Consider the following 22,297-nt stretch of genomic DNA (forward strand, 5'->3'; position numbering starts at 1 on the left):
AGAATTCTCTTAGATTTGGTGTCACACCAGTTCTTGTAACCTGACGACTGCCGGGAGCCTTCAGTGCCTTTTTTTTTTTCCAAATTACAGCTTGGAAGGTGCAAATTGGTTGTGTTTACCAACTGCTGTTTTTCAAATTGCTTCTCAGTTGGGCACCTTCTCCCCATTGTACTCAGCAAATGTCACGTTAGATATTGTTTGTGGGGAAATTACCTTGCTCTTTTAGCAGAAAGGTTAGTTTAAGCTCATCAAGAAAATTAATTGCTAGTTTAGCCCTAGTATGGAAAACATTTCAGCTCCTCAGAGCTGGGGACAGCTGCCCCGCTGTAATTCTTTCCCTGGATCCTCTCGGTTAATCGTCTATTGGTGCACAGCAGCCAAGGAGGTTCCGGTAAGGAAGACCCATGAAATGAAAATGTTCTCTTCATGGATCAGTTCAGTGCCTCAGGTGAGAACAGCCCTTGTGGGAAAAGCTGCCGGTGTCCACAGAGAAGAAGATGTGAAGTGATTGACCAGGCATTTGTGGCTGGGTCAGGGTTGAGCAGAATGCCAACGTTGCAACTTTGCTCCCAGCGGGAAAGCATTGGTTGAGTGTCTGACTTGTCGTAGATGTTCAGGCCAAAGAGCACTCGAGCTTCCCTACTACTTACCTGTGGACAGTTGCAGCCAGGCATCGCACACCCCAACACCTGCCTCGCTGGCCCATTTCTTCGGCAGCCGGCAAGGCTGGCCAGGCTTTCCTGAAGGCCTCTGGAGCTGAGAGCAAAGCTCCGTTATCCGCTGCAGAAGCCTTTAGGAACAGAAGAAGGAATTCCCGAAGGCTTCTGACAGTGAAAAGGAGGCCGGGGGCGATGGGCATAAGAGAGGTTAGTCAGTGGATGCCTCCCCCTGAAAATAAGACCTGGTGCCTTTTTTGGGTGGCAAAAAAAGAAATATAAGACAGGGTCTTATTTTCGGGGAAACACAGTACCTCTAAGTAAAGATTTGCTCTGTCTTTGTTGAAGGTCACATTAACAGAATCTTAGAAGAATAATCTGGAATTATTCCTGACCCCCTTCCTTTTACTCCCTGGAAAATGAGGGAGGGTCCCTTCTGGAAGACTTCTCATGCCCCTCCCTCTCCTTCTGTGGACTCAGATACCTTTTGTGTGAATGGCCTGCAGCTCTTTTGTCCCACAAGGTCATTTTCACGTACCTCCTTGTATAATCCATCTCCACACTGCCTTCACTTTCACCTGGGCAGGTGTGCCGGCTTCCAAACAAAGCTGTGAACTTCAACAAACCACCATTAAGGTTATGGAAAATAAGGGTGGTTTTATAAGGCCTGGAGAATCTGGTGGCTTGCTCTGACACGTCCTGATTTATTAAGAAGACACAGGTGTGTTGGGAACACGGTGATGAATGGCAAAGCTGAATAATGCTTCAATGACTCACGGTGTAACGTTATCGTTTATTTATTTAAATCTATTATAACCGTCACTCCCAGTAAACTGTAGGCACCTTACCAACCACAAAACAGGAAAAGCTTCTCTTAAAATGTCTCTTTCCTCTATCGACTCCATGGAAGGAAGCCAAGTCTTAGCAACAGAGAGGAAAGAAGGTGTCGTATTTCTCTCCTGTACAAGCCGAAATCTCTTTTCCCAGCCCTTTCCAGCTTCCTGAGTTATTGATCATGCAAATTAATTAAACAGATTCTGATATCGATCCAAGCGGCACTCAGTATTTGCCATTTGACGTGCTTCGGCTAAAAACAACGCTTTCCCATCAATATCCAAGCCCAGTTCATTCTTCTTCCGGAGCCAAAGCGTTGTCCGGATTTTTAATAATCTTCCCAAACCCTCACCTGCTCCAAGAGCCCAACAGGGTCGTCCTAGCAGGCATTTCTCTTGCTTCGTTTTCCTTGTCAGCTTGAAGCAAAGAGACTTCGAACAGCGCAGCAAAAAATGCAGAGAGTTTCTGGGAAGTTAAAAATGGCCGGCTGGGGAATTTTGGGGAGTGGAAATTCGCACGTCTTCACAAGTGGCCAAAGTTGAGAGATCCTGATTTGTTAACATCTCCATGACTCTATGTTCAAACGATGGATACTGTTTTCACCTGCTCCATCTCACCTTCACAGGAGAATGGTACAGCCTGGCCATTTATCGCTGAGATAGCTTTATAAACTCCATGTACATTTGAGCAGGAGGAATAACGCACGGGAGAATCGGCTCACACTTAAAGAACAACGACGCTTAAAGACGCTGAAGATCGGGGGGCTAGCTGGATGCTAACCAGACTTGCATAAAAACCTGGCCCCTTAGGTGTCTGCGGTTGTGTCAGACCCCTGCATTTCTACTATGTTTCCCTGAAAATAAGACCCTCCCTTATAATTGTTTGGCCATCAAAAAGGGCACCAGGTCTTATTTTCTGGGGATATCATCCACTGACTAACCTTATTTGCGCACGTCACCCCCAGCCTCCTTTTTGCTGTCAGAGGCCCTCAGGAACTTTTTCTGCAGCCAGAAAGGCTGAAGGCCTCTGTGGCCAATAACAGAAGTCTGGATCAATCCAGAGTTTTGTTATCACCTCCAGAGGCCTTCAGGAAAGCCTGGCCAGCCTTGCTGGCTGCCGAAGAATTGGGCCGGCAAGGCAGGTGTTGGGTGTGTGAGACCTGGCTACAACTGTCCAAAGGTAAGTAGTAGGGCAGTTCTACCCCCATCCGTACCTTAGTTAAATTTTTACCTGTCCACTCTGGAGTGGGTGAGATCTTAATTAGGGCTTATTTTGGGGTAGGGCTTATATTGTGCACGTGTGTAAAAATCAAGCTAGGACTTACTTTCAGGGTAGGTCATATTTTAGGTTGGGGGGAAGGAAAACCCAACTTTTCAAGCCATTGCTCCCTCTGACACGTACAATTTGTCTGCGCGTCCCTTAGGACCGAAGAATAAATGGGAGATGACTTTATTATCTTATAAATGAGATGTAAAACCAAGGTCTTGACCACTGGTGATCATTAAAAATCTCGTGGCGCTCCATGTTAAATGGAGCACAGCCATTTAGCCCGATCTCCTGGCCGCATTCCAGTTGGCGTAATTCTAATTATGCTGTAATTCCAGATTTCAAAGTCTCCTCTTTTCTGGAAAAGAGAAGAGGGCTGTAGTCTCGTTTGCAGGGGTTAGATCGCCTTCCCCAGCCGGGCACCCTTTTGAGGTGTAGGTCATCGGCTTGCAGCTTCTAAATTAGTATATTGGGGCTGTCAGGGTCTCTGGAAGAAAAAATTGGGGAGGGATGGGAAACACAGACCAAGCGGAATAAACCACGCATCCTCTTATTTCCTTAGGCAGCTTTTGTGTGTGTGTGTGTGTGTGTGTTTTGAGGGTGGGGGGAAGGGGAAGCAGCAGAGAATAAGAAGACGGATTCTGCGGGAAGCCAATTCCCTATACAGGTAGTCCTTGACTTATGACCGTTGGCTCAGGTGCTTGATTCTTATTTATGACGGGTCCCAAGGTCATCTGATCCCCTTTTGAGACCTTCTGACAAAGTCAATGGGGAAGCCAGTGTCAACTCATAAAACATTTTTATGGCCGTTTTATAATTGCCAACAGAAAGGGAGAGTGGAGCAGTGCAGCAGCTTGGAAACTGAAAGTGCATTCCATAAATGTTTTCAAAGATAGTAACGAGGTGACCGAAGTTTCTGCCATGCAAAATTCTAACTGGGGAACATGATTGATGACTCTTGGCTAGGGAGGTGTCCCATTGGAGAATATGAATTATGATACACCCAGAGGGGTGGGAGAAAACCAGGGTCAAGGGTGACAATGAATGATGTGTCTCAGAGTCGGCTACACCCAGGTCATGCTGGCATGTCAACTCCCAATAAATCCTGTTTAGTTTTGGAAGTTTGGCTCGAGACTCATGATTTAATTGGGGTAACGGCCAGAATCCTGACAGCCAGATTCATTTAACAACCGAACAGCTACAAGGATTTACTTAACAAGGTTGTAAATGGCCGAAACTCACTTAACAGGTGTCTCACTTGGCAACAGAAATGTTGGCTCAATTGTGGTCCTATGCCATCCTTTGCAAGTTGCGGTTGGGGGAGAAGCCTCTCAAAACTGGCTCCGAGGAAGACAAGCCGCCCCCTTCAGGACCCTGGACAGCAGCCTCTAGCAGGGCCTTCTCTGCCTCTGGCCCCCTCCAGCCTGGAGTTTCCTCCCAGGAGAGCCATGGAGAAGCCATGGTAGACCCAGGCCAGCCCGGGTCCTTTGGAGGTCTTTGGCTTATGTCACTCCTACTTCTCAAGCTGGCTCATCTGCTTCTTTCCTGGGTCAAGCACAAAGTTTCGGCAAAGAAAGCCAGAGAGGCTCTTCTGGTTTGCAAAGGCGACCTTTTTATGCGGGAGAGCCCACGTTCTACTTTCGGATCATTAATCTTCAGCGCTGTTTGGAGGAAGCCTCTCCCGGTCTGGAGGCTGCTTAGCAATTCCCTGAGTGACATCTCCTTCACACCATCCCCTCTTTCCATCCATTTCCTCTCCAGCCTTCGAGTTCTCTTATGTCATTGAGATAAGCGGCCTTAAGATGTGTGTTTTCCACAGTCACATCTCCGCCAACCCATTCATCACTGCTTCCTCCCTGCTCGGCTTCATCCTGTTTAATTCCAGAAGCGAGACACTTTGCGGAGGACATCAAGTGAAGGAAAACGGGGGCATTTCCCCCGACTCCCCCAATGGAAGACCTCACAGGCTCCTTCCTGGTTGGCAGCACCAGGATTCTGGTGGGACCCTTCCCTCCAAGGAAGGTTGGAAGACCTCAGCACAGCCCTCCAAAAGAGCCGGGATGGGCTGGGTCTGCCATGGCATCTCCATGGCTCTCATTGGAAGAAACTCCAGGCTGGAGGGGGGCAGAAGCAAAGAAGGCCCTGCTAGGGGGGGGCTGCTCTCCAGGGTGCTGAAGAAGCCGGCTTGTTTTCCTCGGAGCCAGTTTTAAGATGCTTCTCCGCCAACCGCAACTTGCACGGGATGGCATAGGACTACAATTGAGCCCAACATTTCCGTTGCTAAGCGAGGCAGCTCTTCGAGTGAATTTTGCTCCATTTTGTACCTTTCTTGGCCCAGTTGTTAAGTGAATCACTGCAACGGCTAACTTAGTTGCACGGTTGTTAAGTGAACCTGGCTTCTCTATTGGCTTTGCTTGTCAGAAGTTTGCAAAAGGGGATCACGTAACGCCAGGACTCTGGGAAGCATCATAAATAGGAAACCAGCATCTCAATGTTGATCGCGTGCCCAGGGAGATGCTGCAACGGACATAAAGAGTGAAAAACGTTCATAAGTCACGTTTTTCAGTGCCGTTGTAATATGAGCAGTCACTAAATGAACTTGGGCAAGCCAAAAGGCTACCTCTAATTGCTTGGAAGGGGCCGGTTTTTAATGCAGATTTGCCCTGAAATGCAGAATTAGCTTTGGATTTGTTGCCAGGTGGGCTGTTTTTCCTCCCTACTCCTTCTCACTCACGAAAGTTGCCTGACGCATGGATGAACCTGCCATTTGGTCTGGTGCTTCTTGGAAGCCTCGAGGCCTGGAAAAGTTGGAACCGGAGTTTGGGGCTGCCGTCTGCAGATATTTTTCTCTTTAGATTGGAACGAGGGTGTCCTTAGGAGAGACAGAAACAATAACTGGGTTGGAGACTGAGCAGCTTGCTTGCCTGTCTCTGTCGGAGGGATAATTTTGGATTGTCCAGCCAGAATGGACAATCCGTGAGTCGATGCTGGGGTCTTGCCAAACCTCAAAACCTCGAAAGGTTTGTTTCCCCCAAATTGCGGCTCCAATTTCTTCACCTGAGCCCTCCAGCATCCTGCTGGCTGCCTCCTGGGAATCAGATGCATTGTTAGTTTTAGAATTGGCAAGCCAATTCTGGCCAACAGTTGACCAGGAATCACGCAGGTCACCCTCTTTTCCTTTGTCACTCCAAACAGGGTGCATGCATCTCCTTTCATAAATCATCCACTTTTAGTGCATCCGGGGAGATAATGGCCAGGAAATGGCTCCTCCAACTCGCAAGGGAAAGAATGGCTCCCCGTATGTCAGCACTCTTCCCTATTTTTCACCACAAAACCTCCCTCCTCGTTGGCCGCTGTGCAAGCATTGCTCCAGCGCCACTGGATGAGACAAGCAACAAAGAGGCGGCTGTGTTGGACGAAGCCGGGATGGGAACGAGCACAATTTCAGCTCCATTCAGCTCCGTGGGTTACCCGTGCCAGAGATTTCAGACTTAACTTTTGTCAAATGCTGTTTTGTGGAAGCCGTAGTTCCAGCCACAGCCTTACAGCCAACTCCTCGACTTACGACCATTTGTTTGAAGTTACAACAGCCCTGAAAAAAAGAGACTTTGGACCTGCGTTCACCAGTGATGGGATTCAAAACCCGAATAACCAAAGATCCACAGACAAATACCCGCGAAAACCTCAGAAATATATCTCTATATATTTCTGAAAGCACCAGCCTGAGGATGGCAAGTGGGACTCTTAATCTTACATGGGAAAAGACCCAAACACACCTAGACCTACATACCTGTACCCGTCTGCTGAAACGTTGCTACAACTTTAAAAGCACAACTATAATGACGTGGGAAAATACCCGAACAAAGCTGAATACCATACATGTAAGTACCCGCAAAAACTTAAGAAAACATATATATATATATTTTGATGTCTCGAATATATTATGATCATATCAAGACTGCTCTTGTTGGGTTTTTTTGGCAACACATCCATCATGTAAAGAAGTTTTAAAAATGCACTTGGATTAGCACAAGGAAAAAAAACTATGTGGAACCGAGCAAACTCTTATTCCAGCATTGATGTAAAAGATTTTCTTAATTCAAGCAGAATCCAGGAGGCAAAGTGTTGCGATATGACACATCAGTAGGAAGTCACGTACACAGACAACCCAATACACATACAATACATATATAGGGTGACACTATAGGAACAGCTACGTGTAAAACCTGAGTCACTAGGGATTAGCCATATATGGCAATGTTTCCTGTTCCTGTACAAAATCCTGAGTCAGCTATAGCATAAGGATTAACCATATATGGCAGTGTTTCCTGTTCCTGTCTAACCTCATGTAACCTAAACCCACCCCCTGCTTGCTGCACAATAAAAAGAGGGGCAAAGTTTGCTCTGGGCTCTTTTCCTCTCACAAAAAGAAACCTTTGTGTCTGTCATCTTTGCCATCAAGAGGAGCCCACCCAGACAGTCTGTCTGGGTGCAGGTCGTCAGCTGATTCATCCCGGCACTGGGACCTGCAACTCATCAACTGGTGACCCGGCGTGATTTCACAAGCGTGCTCCTTTTCTAGGGAGACGTCGCCTGACTCCCGTACTACCCACTGGGCAACAGCAAGCGCATTCGTAAGTATGGGCTCCCACTTTCCAAAGTTCTGTCCAAGCATGTGGATGAACTTCATTTTTTAGTCAGGAAGGCCAATGCTCTGCAAAGAACTAATGGCATGACAGTCTTTCCTCTTTCAAGGAAAGCTATAATATCTTTTCTCCTCTATCTTCAAAAACATTGCCCAGCTTATTCCTGAGGATGGCACTCTTAAACGCTCCACATGGGAGAAAATTGGGAAATGGATCCATCAACCTCCTCGGGCAGCGCCACATATTCTCTGTACCTGGAGGCGCTCATGGCTGCGATTGATATTTTTTATCCTTCTCCTGATTCAACTTTGAATCAACAAGATTCCCTCCCTCCTTCTTCAAATCCCCCCTGCTCTTTCAGCAGCTCCTTTGTCTAATTCCCCCTGCTCTTTCAGCAGAAACTTTACCCATCTCCTCTTTGTCTTCAAACACCCCCCGCCCCCTCCCTCCTCCTCCCCTTCAACAAAAGCCTTACATTCCTCTCCTTCCTCCCCCTTAATCCCCTCTCCTCTTCCAGCAGAAACTCCACCCACCTACTCTTTGTCTCCAAACGCCCCCCGCCCCCCTCCCTCCTCCCCTTCAACAAAAGCCTTACATTCCTCGCATTCCTCTCCCCCTTCCCCCCTCCCCTCCCTACAGCATTTCAGCCTCAAAATCTTCCTTTACAAAACCTGACTCCTTCCCTCTAATACCCCTCCCCCTTGCTTCGTAACACCTTTCAGGAAGCTTTAGCTAATGGGAAGATTAATGCAGAAGATCTTTCTTGCTTCCCCATGATCCTCCAAGCCCCAGTGGCAGGAGGCAATCCAGTTGCTCAGTATGCCCCCATGGAATGGAATCTTATGAAAGATCTTAAATCTGCCACCACCAACTATGGTCTAAAGTCACCCTATGTGCGTGCCATGCTGGAGAATATCTCTAACAACCATAATATTCTCTTTTCTGAATGGCAAACAATGGCTTCAATGCTTTTGACGTCCTCCCAGCTTGCAGCGTGGCACAACGATTATCGCTTGGCCGTCTCCATGGCTGCAACAGCAGGGCTTCCCAGGGTGTCACCTTGGATCACCTTTGTGCCAAGGAGCTGTGATCACCCCACAAGATGAGATTCAAATGGCTACTGAGGGCTATCCTATCATGCGTAATGCTGCTCTTAATGCCTTCGTAGGGTTCCTGACCCATCTCAACCCTCTTTGTCTTTTCATAAAATTCTTCAGGGTCCTTCTGAACCTTATACCTCTTTCATTGACCGTCTATCAGATGCACTTAACCGGCAGATAGAAAACCCCCATGCGCAAGCTGAGCTTCTCTCAAAGCTTGCAGTGACTAATGCTAATGATGATTGCCAACAAATCCTGAAACCTCTTCAGTCCATTCCACATCAGACCCTTGCTGACTATATTAAAGCATGTCAGAACGTGGGAACTGAGGCGCATAAAGCCACTGCCCTTGCCTCAGCCATTACCTCCTCGTTTGCCATGACCACCCCTCGTGCAGGGAATTGTTTCAACTGTGGCAAACCTGGTCATTTAAGTCTCAGTGCCGTTCGCCAGGAGGTGGCAGTGCACCCAAGGGAAGGGGACCTCCTCCTTCCTCTGTCAAGCCAAAAACAGTTTGCCCTCGCTGTCGTAAAGGTTTCCATTGGGCTAGCCAATGTCGCTCTAATCCACATCCCTCTCCAAATGCCCCCTCGGGAAACTAATTTCGGGGCCAGCAACTAGCCCTGCCTCCAAGGTTGCATCTACTTCGTCCCAATCAGCTTTCCCTGTTCTGCTTGCAACTGCTATCATCTATGAGGATCCTGGATCTGTCTTTACCCTCCCTCTCACAGTTACACTTCCCCGCCCACTCTCACCTCACACGCCCATCTTGCTCATCCCAAACTCCTCTTTGATCATGGAAGGGGTGATCGCGCCCCCTTTCTTTATGACTCATCCGCTCTTAACTGCCTCTCTCTTACAGCAGTAGGTGATAGACCTTTCTCATTACCTGCTAACACTATCGTAGCCACTCTTATCATTCTCCTCCTCCATCCCATACTTCCTCTTCCCCTCCCTCATGGCTATTGACTGCTCTATAGAAGCTTCAAAACCTCTGCTAACAGTGTCTCTTAATGGTCGTCCTTTTACAGGACTGGTGGACACTGGAGCAGATGCCTCGGTAATTTCAACCACTGAATGGCCCCCAGAATGGCCCCTTGAACAATCACCTTCTGTCCAAGGTGTTGGTGGAGTTCAAAGCGCTCAGGTCAGCTCTAATTGGCTTACGGCCATTACCCCTAATGCTTCTGCTTCTGCTCTCATCAAACCTTATATCCTTCCCCTTGCTTACAATCTGTGGGGTCGGGATCTTTTAGAACAGCTTGGAGCTACCTTTCACATTCCTTGATTCTCATCATGTCTGTTTCTCTCCTCTTACCCTTAAATCATCCATTCCTGTATGGGTAGATCAGTGGCCACTTCCCCAAGAGAAGCTGCTTGCTCTGACTGCTCTTGTCTCTGAACAATTAAGTGCTGGTCATATTGAACCTTCTACCAGCCCTACAATACCCCAGTTTTTGTTATAAAAAAGAAATCTGGGAAATTTCGTCTACTTCAAGATTTAAGGGCCGTAAACTTTATCATTCAACCAATGGGTGCTTTGCAATGTGGACTTCCCAATCCAAACCTTATCCACAGCATTTTGACCTTTTAGTTATTGACCTTAAGGATTGCTTCTTTTCCATCCCTCTTCAACCCCAAGATAGGCTTCTATTTGCTTTCACTGTCCCAGAACTGAATAACTCCAGACCCACCAAAAGGTATCAGTGGAAAGTCCTTCCTCAAGGGATGCTAAACTCTCCCACTATGTGTCAGCACTATGTTGACATGGCTCTCCAACCATATCGCAACCTATATCCCTCCTTTCTTGTATACCATTACATGGATGACATCTTGGTCGCAGCTGAAGGCCCTAAAGGCACAGTTGCAAAACCCTTCCCATCCTCACTAAACTCTTGACCACAGCAGGCCTCCACATAGCCCCTGAAAAATACAATCTCACTATCCCTTTCAATATCTTGGTCACAAACTCCTGTCTTCTGCTGCCACTCCTGCCTTACCTTCTCTGACTCTCCTTCCTTCCTCTCAACCCTTGTACAACTTCAACAATATCTTGGCACGCTCAATTGGGCACGGCCTTATCTTTCTGTCACTACTGCAACCCTTTCCCCTCTATTCCATGCCCTTACGGGCTTGAAACATCCTTCAGATGTGGTCCATCTTACAAGACAGCACTTGGAGGCACTAGCCCAAGTCAACAATACCTTAAAGCAAGTGTGGGTGGATCGCATCATCCCCAACTGTTTGCTATCTTTGGCTATCTTGCCCACACCTGCTCTCCTCACAGCTATTCTCTTCCAAACAACCCCAAAACAAAGAAGCTGTGCATCATTGAATGGCTTCACCTTCCCCATACTCCTAGGGCAACTATTACCTCCCGGGCCCTTCAGCTCGCCTTGCTCTGTACTAAGGGGCGTCACCGAGCTAAGGCCCTACTCGGCCATGATCTCCAGGCAATACATGTTCCCTTCAAACTGTCTCAATGGGACCCCCTTTTTCAGACATCTGATGTATTACAGGACGCTCTGGAAAATTGGATTGGTCCCATCTCTTGCCATCTTCCTTCTGACCCTCGTTTGCAGCTAATAAAAACGGTACCTATTACCTTTTCCTCTCCAGTAGTTGCTTTTCCACTAACTCAAGCCATCACAATCTTCACTGATGGCTCTAAAACTCATGGTGCCTGTGTCTGGTATGATCAAGGCAACTGGCACAAGCAATTGACAAAGCCCCAATCTTCAGCACAACAAGCTGAATTGGCTGCCTTTAACTTGGCTTTGAAAACATTTCCTGAACAACCAATTAACATCATAACGGATAGTCTATATGTCTCCCAATTGGTCTTACATATTTTTGAGGCATATCTATCTCCTTCTATACAACCATCATTAATGACACTGTTGGTTCAGCTGCAAATGCTCATTCAATCTAGGACCCATTCTCTATTCGTAGCCCACATACGTAGTCATCAACATCTCCCAGGTTTCCTTTCAGAAGGAAACCAGGTAGCTGATGCTGCTTGTAAAATACTTCCAATCAGTATTAAGATGCCTCAACCTCCCCCTCTATCAGCAGGGGAAAGTCATAGTTATTTTCATCAAAACAAAAAGGCTCTGGTTAAACAATTTGGCATTTCTCTGGAAGAAGCAAAGGCAATCATCCAACAATGTCCCACTTGCAGTTTGCAAGCAAAAACGCTTCCTCAAGGGATTAATCCCAGGGCATAGAGGCTTGTGAGACATGGCAAATGGATGTCACTCAATTCTCACCTTTGCCCCTTGAAATACCTTCACGTGTCTATTGACACCTATTCAGGGTTCATCATAGCCACCCCTCAAAGGGGAGAAAAGTCAAAGCACGTTATCAATCATTGTATTCAGACCTTCGTAGTACTGGGACTGCCAAAAATCTAAAAACAGATAATGCACCAGCCTATATCAGCTCTCAATTCTCTGAGTTCTGCTATCACTGGTCCATTATCCACAAGTTTGGGATTGCCTACAATAGCCAGGGGCAAGCTATTGTTGAAAGGGCTCATCAAACCTTAAAATTGGCATTGCAACGATACATGGGGTCAAAAGGCCTTAAAGGCCCCCTAGCCTCCCAGTATTACAAAATATTTTGAATGTTTGTCTGTATACGCTTAACTTCCTTAATCTCACTGGCACCCCCTCCCTGTCTGCTGCGTCTCGACACTTTACTAAACCACCTGTTCCCACCTCGAGACCGCTTGTTTATTACAGACAGTTGCCTGATCCTGCGTGGAAGGGACCTGCTGAGCTGATCACCTGGGGCGAGGCTACGCCGCCGTCCAACTCCCTGAACGAGTACTCTGGATCCCAGCCAGGTGTGTTCGTCCCTACCACCGTGACCCTCGCTCTCCACTTCCTCTCCAAAAGGCGCCTCCACTGACCAGGATGAAGATCCTCTTGCTTCTTTGCTGCTGCTTCCTTCCTGAAGTCATACTTTCATCACCTCATGACAACGCTCATCGCCCTACAACATCACATGGGTCATCAAGGACGCTTATGGACAAATACTCAACTCTACAACTAATTACACCATGATTTCTTCCTATTTCCCCAAATTACATTTTGACTTTGCTGAAATGATTATGTATTATTGACAAAAAAATCATTTTGTATTCAGGTACAATTGTTTCCCAAAATTGATGTATATAATTCAGAAGATTTTGTTTCTTTACTAGAAACTAGACAATATAACCTTAGGGCAAAAAGAGAAGTAGTAACTGCTTTGATGCTAACTGTACTGCTGGGATTGGGGGCTTCTGGGACGGCCACAGGTATAGCTGGCCTTGTTACTTCTGATCAGCATCTTCGCCAGTTAAGTGCCACCATAGATGAAGATCTTAGAAGGGTTGAAAAATCCATTCTTGCCTTGCAAACTTCTCTTACCTCTTTATCTGAGGTGGTCTTACAAAACCGCAGAGGCCTAGACCTCTTGTTTTTGAAACAAGGGGGACTATGTGCTGCTCTTAAAGAAGAGTGTTGTTTCTATGCTGATAGCTCAGGAGTTGTCCTAGATTCCATGAAAGAACTAGACACCAGATTAAAATTAAGAGAAAGGGAACGAACTTCACAACATACTTGGTATCAAGGACTATTTAACCTTTCCCCATGGTTAACAACATTGTTATCTGCTATAGCTGGTCCACTTATCCTTCTCTTGTTGGCATGTACCATTGGACCATGTGTGATAGGTAAATTCTTAGAAATCATTAAAAGAAAAAAATTTGGCCAAACTGATTCGGATTTATACTCAAACAAAAACAAATTAATGCGCTAATAGAGAAAAAGGCCCTCTTGCAATTCTCCTCAGATTCGATGACTCTGATAACGAGTTCACCAAAGATGCTGCCAAGGGGAACCACGAATTCTCATGAACCTATGACAGGATGAGTCGGAGGACCTAGACTGGACATAACAGTGAGGATAGTGAGTAAATAGCCCTAAAAACAAGATAAAAACAGAGGAGATGTTGCGATATGACACATCAGTAGGAAGTCACGTACACAGACAACCCAATACACATACAATACATATATAGGGTGACACTATAGGAACAGCTACGTGTAAAACCTGAGTCACTAGGGATTAGCCATATATGGCAATGTTTCCTGTTCCTGTACAAAATCCTGAGTCAGCTATAGCATAAGGATTAACCATATATGGCAGTGTTTCCTGTTCCTGTCTAACCTCATGTAACCTAAACCCACCCCCTGCTTGCTGCACAATAAAAGAGAGGGGCAAAGTTTGCTCTGGGCTCTTTTCCTCTCACCAAAAGAAACCTTTGTGTCTGTCATCTTTGCCATCAAGAGGAGCCCACCCAGACAGTCTGTCTGGGTGCAGGTCGTCAGCTGATTCATCCCGGCACTGGGACCTGCAACTCATCAGCAAAGAGGCGAAAAAAATCTTTCTCCGTTTTGCTTAGGCACAAAACCAAATTTCAGTTGCCAAAGTTGGCAGCTTTGTGGTTGTGATTTGGCGCACTGGAAACAAATGCGTTTCAGGCAAAGCTGTATCCAAGGACAACACAACGGGTACAATTGCAATGGACACAACGGACTTGCTTTTCTCTCTCAAGTGTAGATTATATTCTGTTCCTGAGCATCGCTGCCGGAAAGGATTCAGCAGCACTTCCTCCTTTTTCTTGGTTATTATTTCTATCCGGTGTTCTTCCACCAGGCTCAAACTGGCCTGTATGATTCCCACCCGCTCCTGTCTTCCCTAGATTTTATTCTCACAACCACCCAACACCATGAAATAGACTGCTATTTCTAGGCTGCTAAAGGGACTTCATGGTTGAAGGACTTCCTAGATCTTATCCTTAACACTGGAAGTTTTTAAGAAGAGATTGGATAACCATTTGTCTGAAATAGTATAGGGTTTCCTGCCTAAGCAGGGGGTTGGACTAGAAGACCTCCAAGGTCCCTTCCAACTCTTGTTGTTCTAATCCAGGGGTCTTCAAACTTGACAGCTTTAAGGCTTGTGGACTTCAACTCCCAGAATTCCTCCTCCAGTCATGTTAGCTCAGGAATTCTGGGAGTTGAAGTCCACAAGCCTTAAACTTGCCAAGTTTGAAGACCCTTGTTCTAGCCTATTCTATCCTAAGCCTAAGCCTAACTAGAAATAGTTAGCCATTTTAAGATGGGAGGACTTCAACTCCCAGAGTTCCATAGTCTGCATGGCTGACAGGAAAATTATGGGAATCAATAATCCACTTATTGCTAAAGTTGAGAAACGCTATTAGAGGAAGCCATTCGTGTCTAAACTTCTTGTCTCTCTTCCTGGATTAAGTCATCTCTGTGGGTCAAAATTGGCTCCTAACAGAGATATCTTGCAATTATCCAGGATTATCAAGGTTCCTGCTTGATTTCTTGACAAATGTCTCTTTTCTTTTTATGTACACTGAGAGCATATGCACCAAGACAAATTCCTTGTGTGTCCAAACACACTTGATCAATAAAGAATTCATTCATTCATCCATTCATTCATGTTCCACCCAACCGCATTGCCTCCTTAGTCTGGGATAAAACCACTGTGTGGGGCTGAGCTGCCAGAACTGGGAACTTTGAGAACTCTACTTTGAACGTATGCAAAGCCAGGACGACACGTCCCTGGATTGAAAGGCCTTGATGCTGAAGAAAATCAATACTGTTGATTAACTACAACTAGACTCATTACTGGCCTCTGGACTGAGAATAATGTTTCCCTTCTGTCACTTTAGATGTTGGAATTTGGCAGGGGAGAAAATGGAGGGCGTGCTGTTCTCTTCTCAGTTGGCTCTGGAAAGGGGGCAGTAATACAAGTAGGGGGAAATAGCAGTGCCCCTCTCGGCTGTTTCTGTGGGTGGGGCCACTCTTCCCTGGCCGTATGGGAAACGCTTGTTGTGGTTCACTGGCAGCCGATGCAGACGGCAGCGGAATTGGACCATGGGGAAGAAAGGAGACCAGCCCGGGAGTCTGGGGAGGACTTGGACGAGGGTCCTGTGTTCGATGCAGAGATGGGGCCAGGACCGTCTGGGAGTGGGGTGCTGATTCCAGATCCTTCGGAGTCTGGCAGCAGTGAGGCAGAGAAACAAAGGGAGCCTGTTCCCAGGGCGCATTTGCACAGAGCTGCCAGAAGGCGAGAGCAGCTGAAGCGGAAGGGGTGAATTGGGAGTAAGGCTGGGAGGTGATTGCCCCTCCCATAAGGGATAAAGGACAGGCAAAGCTAGAGAAACCTTTGCAGGAAGCAAAGTCATTCATTCTGTTCAGATTAAACCTTGAAGTTCTATGTGAACTTTGCACTTCGCTTGGTTTATTTTATAATTAATTTGGCACTTCAGTTACCGGCAGCCATTCAAAGGAGAGAAAGGTGGGTGCTTATCTCAAGGGACTGTTTGGGACTCATTATAGGCTGGGAGTGCACATAATTCCCAGTGTTGAAATAAAACAAGACTTGTTTTCACTAAGCATGTGCTTAATTACAGTCTCGGGAAGTCTTGGTCAGAACGATACTGTAGATGTGGCCACTGGATTTATCTAGAAATGCAATTGCCTTTTTTTAGTCCCCTTGGGAAAAATGGTGCTGTCCAGTCTTCAGTTGCTGAAGGACAGTCTTGCCCAGATGTAGTGTCAGGAAGGCCGACTCTGCCCACAGCCAGGAGTTTGATGCTCAACCAGCCCAAGGTTGACTCATCCTTCCGTCCTTCCGAGGTGGGTCAAATGAGGACCCAGATTGTTGGGGGGCAAGAGGCTGACTCTGTAAACCGCTTAGAGAGGGCTGGAAAGCACTGGAAAGCGGTATATAAGTCTAAGCGTTAGTGCTACTGCTATATTTTTTTCAGGCCCTCCCTCGCTAGTATGTGCTTGAAATAGATGCTGTTTTTGGAAAAAGGAACATAATTGTGCATTTTTTTTAAAAAAAACAGCAGATTGTGCTGAATTGTTTGCATGTCCCTGTGCGCTTTGAAATCCATGCATTTCTTGAGAGCGTGCCAGATGGCAGGAACGAAGGCGCAGCCAACTTCTCTCTTTCGCAGACAAGTTAAATTAATTAACAGTAATCTCTTTCCAATGGATGCCAAGGTCCCATCAGCCACGGCTGCAGCATCGTGTCCAAGACCTAACAATGTTTGGGGTGTAAGGTGGGAAGGTATTTTTACTTTCCTCCTCTTGCCCCCCTGAGATGCCAATTGCAGTGTGTGGCTTTCAGATGCCCAGCTGAAGGAGACGGCCTCGTGACTAGCGGCAGCGGCAGCATCCGCTCTCAGAAATCCTTCGGTACTTGGCAGAAATACCGCCGCTGGTGCCAGTTTGCAGCAAAATAACCACGACGAAGAAGTGCTGCTAATTAAACCTCAAGGATGCTGCCAAGCCTCCCCAGTTGTTGCCATTCTGCAGTGCTGAAAAGTGGCTGGGTTTAGCGGATTGTGTGATGACCCAAAGGGGCGTGGCACAAAGGCCACACTGTCAGGTAATCCGTAGTAATCCCTTTATTAGCTCCAACTTTGCCCCCAATGTCCAGGTTACCTTCTGGGCTGGAGAAAAACTCTCCCAGGAACAGCCTTTGGCTGCAGAGAATCAAGTCCAAAACGTGGTCAACAAAAACTGTAACTATAAGTCCAATCAAGGCAAGAGGAGGTAATTAATCCAGCAGGGCAGGAGCAGGAATTCGAGACATGAAGGAACGACAGTAATTCAACACGGTTGGGAGGATGCCAGGAACACAGATAAGCAAAGTCAACACAAGATAAACTCACATTTGCTCCCAGCAAGCTGCTCTCAGCTTGCATCTCTTTTAAACTCTCATTCCCAGGTGTGGCTAATGAAGGGAATCAGGGCCCTTTCCTTCCCCATAAGCCACCCAACCCATGTTGCTCCCTTCTCCATTCCTCCCTGCGTGCCCCAGGATGAACAGGGGTTGGGCCTGGGTCTTCCTCCAAACTCCCTCTCCCTTGTTCTACCTCTTCCCTGCTCTGCCCAGCCAGACTTTGCCCTCCCCCAGTTTCCTCCACAGCCAACGGGAGCCAAACTCCCGCTCCCTGTCAGCTGTTTGGCTTTCTCCTCAGATTCAGACTCCGGCAGGGGCATGACAGGTTGCCTGAATGGAGTCAATGATGATGAATAAACCCTGATTAGCCAAGCCCTGGTTCACGGGGTGAATTCTGTGAAGGCCTGCTCTCATTTCTCAAAGCGGTTCGAATTCTGGGCTTCCCAAGGACCCCACTGGGCTGTTTCCAGCCTGTGTCAACTGACCTACAAAGGGCTCTTCTTTTCTGTGTTACCTGAGGAAAAATTCAACATATTGTTTGAGTTGCAAACTAGATATCCTAAATCAATTACAAATGAGGGTGGCGGGTTTAATTTCTGTCCCTCCTTTATTTCATCCGTAAGTTACTCAATTTTCTGTTCTCTTTTTTTTTTTCCCAGATTTTTTTTTGTCCCGGACTCTGAACTTGCAAAACATCTCAATTGATCTGAACTCTTGGTGAGTTTCTGAACGTTGGTTTCTCTTGAGATGGTTGTTTGTCGGTCTATGTGCCCCATCCAAGGATCCAGCCTGCTTAGCTTCCGAGCCACATCCTGGTTTAGGCTTAGCCCAATTTAGAAGGATCATCTCTCATAGGACGCCACTTGCAATTGTTTGACCAACGGTTTGGCTGAGATTGTTGTGTTTATTTAGCTGAATTACAGCCTCCTTCGTCCCTCCCCACTAGGCCTGCTGATTTGAAGTGCAGGGAGTTCAGCCAATCGGAGAACCCTAATCTGTCTCGGCTCCCAAAAGATCAATCCTCCTTTTGATGGCATTTTCATTATGTTCTCTGCTGCCTGCAGGTATTTTTGCTTGCAAACGTTTGACAGATCACCTTATGGTGTCCTTTTCTGCTCCCACGTTGGGAGCTGGGGGGAGCTGGCTTGTTTACTTAGGCTTCCCACCCGCCCTCTCAAGTCCAAAGAGCAAATCTTAAGGCTGCAGACAAAAGCCAGAGTCTCAAAGTTGACTAGCTGCTTTGAAAATGCAAATAGACGCTCCCTTGGAGATAGCAGGCATGTCAAAAGGTTGCTCCAGGCATCCAACCGACCTCTTTCCAAGGCAGGATCAGAAGAATCCAGCAAACCTTTTCACCTGCCTCTCGGCCCTGCCTGGTTTTTCTTTTTTTAAAAAAAACCCCACACACAATAATTTGGTTCGTTAGGTGTTCCCAAGAGCGCAGGCGATGTTGTAAGCCCCTGCGGCAGACTCCTCTCCGCCGCCTCTAAAGGACGATTTTTGATTTCGCTTGAAAAACAGCCCCAAAACAAGGAGCAAAAAAATAATAATATCTGGCTTGTTCATAATTCATGAAATCTCTATTTCAGTATTCAGATGTTAAAAATGGATGCAAATGTTCTTGTGAGGTGTGGAATCTCTGGGAGGCGGGGGTTGTGGGCAAAAATGAGCTGCCAAAAGTTTTGGAAATGCTGGATTTTATTCTGTTTGTGGCAGTGGCGGGATTCAAGAATTTTTACTACCGGTTCTGTGGGCGTGGCTTGGTGGGCGTGGCAGGGGAAGGATATACTGCAAAATCCCCCTTCCCTCCCCACCCCACTAACCTGCTTTCCAGCTCCGTTCTCCTGTGCAGGGCAACCAAAGGAGACCCAACTGGGACTTAATGGGAGGCAGAGAAGAGGTGGGGTTGGCGAGGCCAGTCAGAGGTGGGATTGGCCGGTTCTCTGAACCACTCAAAATTTATTCCGCTACCGGTTCTGAATGGGCGAGGAGTCCCGTCCTCCATCCTGCCCGCCCCGCCCCCCCGGTCACTGAATTCAGACTTCTCACTTTCTTCAAGCGCCCCATTTCTCAGAGGAGGAAAGAGCTGCCGAGAGCAAGCCAGGTGTGGAGGCCCATCACAGCCTGGACGGAGCAAGAGTCACCCTGGGCAGCTCCGTACGGAAGGAAAAACCTTCCTCCACAAGCTCTTGGAACTTTCCTTCCTTCCTTCCTTCCTTCCTTCCTTCCTTCCTTCCTTCCTTCCTTCCTTCCTTCCCTCTTTGTCTTTTTCTTTCCTTCCCGTTCTTCCACCTTCTTCCTTTCCTTATCTTCCTCCCTTCCTTCCCTCTTTCTCTCACTTTCCTTCCTTCTTCCTTTCTCTCACCTTCCCTCTTTCTTTTTTGTTCCTTCCACCTTCCTTTCCTTCTCATCTCCTAGGAGATTTCCTTCTTCCTCTCACTTTTTTTCCCTTCCTTCCTTCTCCCTTTCTCTCACCTTCCTCCCCTTTTCTATCTTTTTCCTTCCTTCCTTCCCTCCATCCATCTTCCTCTTACTTTCCTTCCCTCTTTTTTCTTCTTTCCCTTATCTCCCGCCTTCCTTCTTTCCTTTTCATCTCCTTCTGATGGATGGATGGATAGATGAATCCTAAAATATTCATAGGGTCTGTGATGACATCACTGAGAACTTGATCCAGGCCTCTGTGGAAGCTGCTCTGCCTTTGTCCACTTGCATTTTCATTGGGGAAATGTTTTTAATGCTGCTCTAATTCACCTTTGGCGTTTTAATTAGTGAGCCCAACCTCTTCGAGGTGTGTCATGAAAGGAAGCATCACACTAACCCTGTGAAGAGCCCACGGGATTAGCTCCCCGATTGTGTAACAACAGGGGTTTTGAAGCCAGGCTTACGGATTAAGCCATTGTTTATTCCAAGCCAAATGCTGACAGCGCCAACCCTAACATCAGCTCGGGAAAGGAGGGAAGAAAGTCACCGCTGGGCCAGCAGTCAAACATTTGCCGGCCTCATCGACTAACCTGGGAAAAACAAAATGCAACCGAATTAGTAATTTTAAAAGATAAAACAAGAAATACAAAAATACAAGGTTTGTTGAGGATGAGAAGTTGCTTCTGTGTTGCTATTAAGACAGAAAGAGCCCTCTGATCTTGGGGCCACCCTGAGGGCATCAAGATGGGGTGAGACCTGAAAGCTTTCAGACCCCAGCCCAGAGAAAGAAGGTGGGGGGGGGGGCTTTCCTTAGGAACCGGCATTAACAGCGCAGTAGAAATCTGACACCCACGGGGAGCCCCTCCCCCCTTTGCTGGGCAAAAGACAGGCCAGGTGAGCGCCTCTCACCTTTCGGGGTTCCCAAAGGAACCTCCAGGCGCAGCAGGACTCTACCCTTCCTGGCCACGTCGACCAGGCCGTCCGCTTGAAGCCCCTGCCCGGGGCCCAGGCTCCATCGCGGGGCTCCCTGGTTTGGACACCGGTTAAGGTGCTTCCGGGGACGACCCTTCCTCCTCCTCCACCGGGAGCGCCAAAGGATCGCAGTGGGGCCGGGAGGTGGCAATGGGGGGGGAGGGAGGTGCGTGGAGAGTCAATGGGCGGGGAGGGGCTCCTGGATGGACATCAATGGGGAGGGGCACGCCTGGCTGGACATCAGTGGGGAGGGGGCTCCTGGACGGGCATCAATGGGGAGGGAGGGCTCCTGGATGGACATTAGTGGGAGGGGGCGCCCCTGGCCGGAGAGTCAATGGGGAGGGGCGCCCTGGCTGGACATCAGTGGGGAGGGGGCGCCCTGGCTGGACATCAGTGGGGAGGGGGCGCCCTGGCTGGAGAGGCAATGGGGAGGGGCACCCCTGGCTGGACATCAGTGGGGAGGGGCTCCTGGACGGACATTAGTGGGAGGGGCGCCCCTGGCCGGAGAGGCAATGGAGACAGGGGAGGGGGCGCGCGGAGAGTCAATGGGGAGGGGGCTCCTGGCTGGACATCAGCGGGGAGGGGCGCCCCTGGCCGGCGCGGGGGGTGTGTCGGCGGGGCGGGGGCGCGCCGAGGAGTCCCGGGAGGCCGACCGGGCGGGCTGCGGAGCGGAGGCAGGAGCGCGCCGGGGCGGACAAAGGCTCGGGCGGCGCGGCCGGGGCTGGGCGGGCGGGGTCTGGCCGGCGAGGGCGGGCCGGGGGCGGCGCTGGAGCCGCAGCGGGCGGGCGGTAGCAGCGCGGCGGCGGCGGCGGCGGCGTCTCGGGAAGCGGCGGCGGCGGCGGCGGGGCTGGCTGGCTGGCTGGCCGGGGCCGCGCTCCTCCTCCTCCTCCTCCTCCTGCTGCCGCTGCCGCCGCTATGGGGCCGGGGCGGTGACGGGGGCGGCGGGGCGATGCGCCCGCCCTGGCCATGGAGGAGCGCTGGCACCGCGGGCTGGCGGCGCTGCTGCTGCTGCTGCTGCTCTTCGGCGGGCTGGTGCTGCAGTACGTCTGTCCGGGCAGCCAGTGCCGGCTGGTGCTGCGGCGGCGGCCGCGCCCGCCCGTCCCGGGGCCGCCGCCGCCGCCGCCGCTCTCCGGGCGGCGCCGGGGACCCTTACGGGCCGGAGGACGGGAGCCCCGCGCGCTTCGTGCCGCGCCTGAACTTCTCGGCGGCCGAGCTGCTCCGCCGCGTGGACTTCCGCATCGCCGGCGACGACCTGATCGTCTTCCTGCACATCCAGAAGACCGGCGGCACCACCTTCGGCCGGCACCTGGTGCGCAACATCCAGCTGGAGCAGCCCTGCCAGTGCCGCGCCGGGCAGAAGAAGTGCACCTGCCTGCGGCCGGGCAAGCGCGAGACCTGGCTCTTCTCGCGCTTCTCCACCGGCTGGAGCTGCGGGCTGCACGCCGACTGGACCGAGCTGACCAACTGCGTGCCGGCCCTGCTGGACAGCAAGCGGGACGCGCGGCTCCGGCCCAGCCGGTAGGGAGGGAGACGCCCGCCGGGGAGGGGAGGGGTCCCGGAGAAGGAGAAGGGAGGGAGGGAGGGAAGGGCTGGGAAGGAGAGAGGAGGGGGTCCTCTGCGAGGGGAAG

At 49.1% G+C, this 22,297-nt stretch overlaps 1 protein-coding gene across 1 annotated transcript in view; it reads left to right on the forward strand.

Moving 5' to 3' along the window:
- The first annotated feature begins 21,531 nt into the window (after positions 1–21,531).
- The window catches only part of HS6ST2 (heparan sulfate 6-O-sulfotransferase 2), a 61,708-nt gene continuing 60,942 nt past the window's right edge, over positions 21,532–22,297 (forward strand). Inside the window, 2 exon segments of the mRNA XM_026716701.2 lie at positions 21,532–21,797; positions 21,799–22,187. Of these exon segments, the coding sequence (XP_026572486.2) occupies positions 21,636–21,797; positions 21,799–22,187 (551 nt within the window). The 5' untranslated portion in view covers positions 21,532–21,635.

The sequence above is a fragment of the Pseudonaja textilis genome, chromosome 12 (assembly GCF_049901715.1).
Source record: "Pseudonaja textilis isolate UNSWEBS1 chromosome 12, rPseTex1.2, whole genome shotgun sequence".
Classification (NCBI taxonomy): domain Eukaryota; kingdom Metazoa; phylum Chordata; class Lepidosauria; order Squamata; family Elapidae; genus Pseudonaja; species Pseudonaja textilis.